This window comes from Charadrius vociferus, unplaced genomic scaffold (assembly GCF_000708025.1).
Source record: "Charadrius vociferus isolate BGI_N301 unplaced genomic scaffold, ASM70802v2 scaffold1096, whole genome shotgun sequence".
In the NCBI taxonomy this organism is placed as follows: domain Eukaryota; kingdom Metazoa; phylum Chordata; class Aves; order Charadriiformes; family Charadriidae; genus Charadrius; species Charadrius vociferus.
In genome coordinates this window covers 141,268-146,583 of record NW_009649045.1, presented here as the reverse complement: position 1 = coordinate 146,583, position 5,316 = coordinate 141,268, and the positions used below count along the sequence as shown (strand labels likewise).

Sequence of the window (5,316 nt, the reverse complement as noted above, 5' to 3'; positions counted from 1 at the left end):
CAAACACGCAGGAGCTGGAAGGGGCACAGCACAAAAACTGCAGGTAGGGGCTTGACGCAGACGAGAAGAATCTCTATTTTGTGAGAAACATTTAATTCAACACAATGAAGTACAAGAGGACAGATTTACAGAATAATAACCGTAACAGACTGTTCAAAAAGGAAAAGAATTCTCACTGTCTGCAGTACCAGGTAAGGTTCCCCAAAGCAATACCTGGTAGAGCAGCAGCAAAGTACAATTCAGTCTTCTTGCAGTACTCCAAATGAGCCGTAGCAATGAATTTTGTATTTTCAAATCCTTAAGAAAAGAGTTAATATAGTATCAATCACTTTGGCATGGGATATTTTTCAAGGAGCTTAGACCTAGGCAGATCCCTAAGCTGAACTATTCCCACAGGCTATTCCTCTCCAGGCACTCCCCCCCGGGCCCTTGCTGTCGCGGCTAATCATCCTTACGCGATAAAGGCTCTGGGAGCTACTTTCTTCCCCAAGTTTTGGGATACCAACAACTTGTACAATTGGTTAGTGTAGTGGCACAATATTTAATCCACCACTTTATACTGTACTCTCAGCTGAGATGTCCACGCACAAATTATGCAACGGATACCCTAAGACTAAAATAACTTTTGCAGCTTAGTTAACACATTCTCCAAGCTATAAACTCTCATCTTCTTCCCCTCTCCTGATCCTCCCTCCTCAGATAAACCAATTTTTAGCCACAAGTTACCCCAAAATGCTCACAGATGTACTAGAAGAGACTGAGGAATCAATCAAGGTACCCATGGTGAAGCCAAATACTTATAAACACATTAAGGCAGGTTTCACATCATTTCATTTTTGGACACAAAATGCTGGTCACTTCACTGCACATGCAAATAAGAAAGATTTAATACTTAATAAAAAGCTTTAAATTCGTTTTTAGATATCAATTATAGAAAAATCAACCTTTTTCCTTTCTTGTTTTAAAAGAGGTCAGAACATTACTGCACACGAAAGCAGATGTGTAGACACACCTATTGGAATGGATCCCCTTCCCTCCACACGCACAGAAACGGAGGTCAGGGTTCTTGGCACCAGAAGAGAAAGGAGGAAGTTTTCCTCATTGTCAGTCAGAAATGAGTCATCCTTCCGTTCGAGTTGAGAAGGTCCTTCTGACCGGCTTTAAACCAAAGCAAAATATACCACAGAGTGGGTATATTTATCTTCAAAACTCTATTCGGCTATGCTCAGACATATACGTAACTCCATATCAAAAACGTGTACAGCAGTGCCTTCAGTGTGGCGCTGGAACTAACTAAAAAAACCCGATTGCCATTGATGTAAGACCAATTCCTCATGCGTAACTTCCCCTACCGATCGAAACCTCAGGTGGAAGAGGCACTGGCACTTTGTCTCTGAGACTGCACTTCCAAGACCAATGTGGTCTTGCGAGGAAAAGGAAATTCGGCGACCCAAGTTGACACACGGAATGACAATCCACAACATAAAATGACCTCCCTACAGTCGGTACAAACAGGTAGCCTACAGCAGAGTAGCCAAGGAGTGAAACAGCATCTCTCTCACTTGTGTTAGAGAGAAAATTGTTTCTACGGGTCATTGTTAAAGGTACTTTGATAGAAAAGCTTAAAAATGTATCACCTATCACTGACCCACAACAAAAAAAAAAGGACAGGAAATTTGGTTCCTAGTATTTCCCCTCCCACCATTTTATATTCCTTTATTCCCCCCCACTTTTGCATTCCCGATTACCCTACCCCTTTTTAAAAAAAAGGAAGGGGAGTAGAGTTTAGTCAAGTTCCATCTTCAAAACTACCCAGCAATTAATGAACCATCAGCTTCTCAACGTTTCCTGAAGTGTACATCAAAACGCTCATAGGTACGGTTGGATTGTTGGTGCAATTTGCTTCGCAGACACTCTTGGCTTCGTAAATAGTTGTGCTGACCCTGCTGATAGGGTTTATACTGGGAATTCTTAGATGGAACTCCCTAAAAGAAAGAGGGAAAAAAAAAAACCAGTTTGTAACTCAAGTACTTTTTTTTGTCTTTACAGCAAGTGAGCTCTTAAAAAAATAAAGCCATAACGTATCAATTTCTTTATCTCCTGTTTTTCACCTTCAGCAGACCATTTGTTCTGGTCCTTTGCTGTTGCTAGACCTTTGGAATAGACAGGAATGCAAGATATTCGCTGTCCAAATAAAGCTACTGTTAGTGATGTGGTAAAACAGCAAAATATATAGAGAGAGCACCCAGATATAAGATGATTTCCCCCAAAGGCCAAATAGATTCTGTGTTACAATCAACCTTCCAGCCCAAAGGATTGCTTAAGAGAAATCACTTTTCCTTTTATCTGAAATACAGCTGCCACTCCAAAAGGCTCCAAAGGGGCTTTTCTTCTGCTAGTCATCCTAAAAATTCTCCCCCGCCTCCCTCCACATTCTGAATTTGTGCCTCACCGTCTCTGGAGTCTACATAACGAAGTACCCGGGGTATGGGCTAGCCTATTTCAGTGCCAGAACACTAATTGCTTTTCTTAGGCTAAAAACTTGGAATGATCAAAAATTAAAATCGGTGAGTTCTGTTTTCGTCTCACTGCATGAGCTCCACTGACGACACACGCAGTGCTCCCAGCTAGGGTTACATCAAAGGAACGCAGCAAGGGAAAACGGCTTCACAGCACGGGGCACCGTCCCCATCTAGCGCAACACACAACATTTAAGGGAACTCCTGTTGGTGTATCTTCACTTGGCCTTATATATCTGCTTTTTTCTGCATTGCTACGCAGTAGCGATTCATTATTCAGAGCTATTCTGGTTTACAAGACAATAAAAAAAAATAATCTAGTTGCACCTTTAAACAGTCCCATTGCACAAGTGAAAGTCAGACATATGCTTGAAAACACGCAGCAAGCACACCGTGATGTTTGTAAGGGACGCACAATGTAAAGGCACATTTCTGTGCATCCTGTAGTTACTGCTGTTACACCATCTTAAACTTTTCAGGTGTTTCCAGATTCCGAACATACCCATTCTTCTGTTACTTTCAGTTTATACATTCCCACCACATGTAAAGCTTTTCAGCAATTTCCCTCTTTTGATGGTCAGGTTGCCTTTTTCTAACTTTCTTCAAATACTATTTAAAAATATTATTTTAAAAAAATCCACAAATGTACCCTCTAATATACCCTGCAAGAAACCGCACACTAAAAATGCAGAAGTGAGAGAAGAGGCAGACGGGAAGAAACTGAGTCTGTAAGACAGCAGCTGTCATTTCTGCTCACAGTGTCCTCTTGCCTATTGTAGGAAGTACTAAATAAATAAATAGGGGGAAGAAAATTGTTATCACAAGACGAATTTTTAAGAACTGACAAGACCGAATCCCTCAAGCACTCACACACACGTTCTGGTTACACATTTAGCCCATCTGATACAGACATAAGGCCGCAACGCTCTATGACAATGCAAGCACTCACCAGACATCACGTCCATCAAAAGAATATTTGATTTTTTCCCCGAAAGAGCGGCTACCACACCCTTAAAAGTGCATGCTAAAAAGCACAGATTTGTCAATATATACTGAGATTCCTCCTGAAAACATTTCTGCCTTCAATGAAGTACACTTTAGGGTGAGAAAGGACGCCGTCTCCTTACCTGGACTATACATTCTCCATCTCCTGGTCATGGTCCTGCTCCTCCTCCTCCTCTTCCTCTTCTCCTTCTTCTTCACCTCCTTCTTTCTCTGAAGGAGCTTCCCCATCTCTTGCTATTTCCTCTACGTGGGCAAGCATGTCGGCCATCAGGGCTTCCTCCAGCCTCTTCCGCACCTGCTGCACCAGTTCCTCTTGCTTCCTGCCCCAAATCAATGAACACGGACATCAGTCCTCAAAGCTGCCTCTTTTGAGGGAAAGGAATCTTAAATCCCACCTCCAGGAGGCCGGGCAGACAAGCGTGGCTTTGAAAGAGACCTCTCTAAGAAACGCATCATAAAAAAATATTGCCTGGCTTCTTCACTTATCCTATTAAGTGAAGAAACACTGTAAAAAGTTGTCCAATATCTTCTATTACAAGTCCTTAGCGTTGATTGTACCACTTTTGATTCAGGCTGAAATTCGCCTAATCTAGCAGCTGACTCAAGACTTTATTTTATTTTTAGCTCCTAGTACTAATATTAGTTTAAACAGGAAAAAGACAGCCTACCCTGCTCAGATTTCCAAAAATGAGACTGGAGAAAATTAAGTTTCTGACCACTTCACTCATTCTCCTTTTGAGTCGCAACCTTAAATTTTACAGCTCCTTTTCTGTCAAAGCCCTAGTAAAGTTAAGAAGTGATCAACAATCTGCGGCTCACGGGACTCCTATTCCATCTCAGCCACAAGAAATCATAAAGTTATAAAGAAACCCTTTTTCCTGGTCATTCATGTATAAAATCAAGCATAAAAAAAGTCATCCTGCAATTCAAAAAGATTTATCAGTCAAACAATTACTACCTTTAAATGCCGTTAATGGATGCACAGTAGCGTGCTTTCAGGTTAGGGTCTTTGCTATATTCAGTTCTCTGTAAGTGCTTAAAGCTGAATTTGACCAGTCTTGCTTTAGCAACACAATTCACAACTGAAAGCAAGCGATACCGAAATAAATTGCATCTTTGTTCGCTGCCACCGCAGCAGTTAGTGCTTCTCCTTGGTCCGTGCTGACATGGAATAAGGTGACAAGAATCAAATCGCACTGTTTGGGATTTCTCCAATCCCTTCTTTGTTTAGAGGTGCACAACCAAGATTACTCAAATTCAGACACTTTTTTCAATAAAAGGAGACATACTCTGATATGCAAGACAAATATGAACCATAAATCTCCTGGTCCAAATAAAAAATAATGGGCTTTAAGTAGCTGCCTGTATGAGAGCAGCTTCATGTAATGATTTTTTTTTCTACTTTTTGGCTGCTCATGGCTTGGCCGGGTGTACTCTTCCTAGGGTAATAAACTGGCTGGAAGGATGGGCCCAGAGAGTGGTGGTGAATGGAGTTCAATCCAGCTGGGGGCCAGTCACAAGTGGTATTCCACAGGGCTCGATACTGAGGCCGGTTCTCTTTAATATCTTTATCAAAGATCTGGATGAGGGGGTCGAGGACACCCTCAGTCAGTTTTCAGATGACACTAAGTTCTCTGTGTGTTGATCTGCTGGAGGGTAGGATGGCTCTGCAGAGGGGTCTGCACAGGCTGGATCGATGGGCTGAGGCCAATGGTGTGAGGTTCAACACGGCCAAGTGCCGGGTCCTGCACTTGGGTCACACCAACCCCATGGATGCCACAGGCCTGGGGAG

The 5,316-nt window shown here is 42.2% G+C and overlaps 1 protein-coding gene across 1 annotated transcript in view; it reads right to left on the bottom strand.

The window, feature by feature from the left end:
- Nucleotides 1-914: 914 nt before the first annotated feature.
- MBD3 (methyl-CpG binding domain protein 3) overlaps nucleotides 915-5,316 on the bottom strand; it is a 14,558-nt gene continuing 10,156 nt past the window's right edge. The window contains exons 6-7 of the mRNA XM_009887934.1: nucleotides 3,647-3,844; nucleotides 915-1,985 (exon numbers count right to left, since the gene is read on the bottom strand). Coding sequence (XP_009886236.1) covers nucleotides 3,652-3,844 — 193 coding nt within the window. The 3' untranslated portion in view covers nucleotides 915-1,985; nucleotides 3,647-3,651. The remainder of the gene's footprint in view (nucleotides 1,986-3,646; nucleotides 3,845-5,316) is intronic.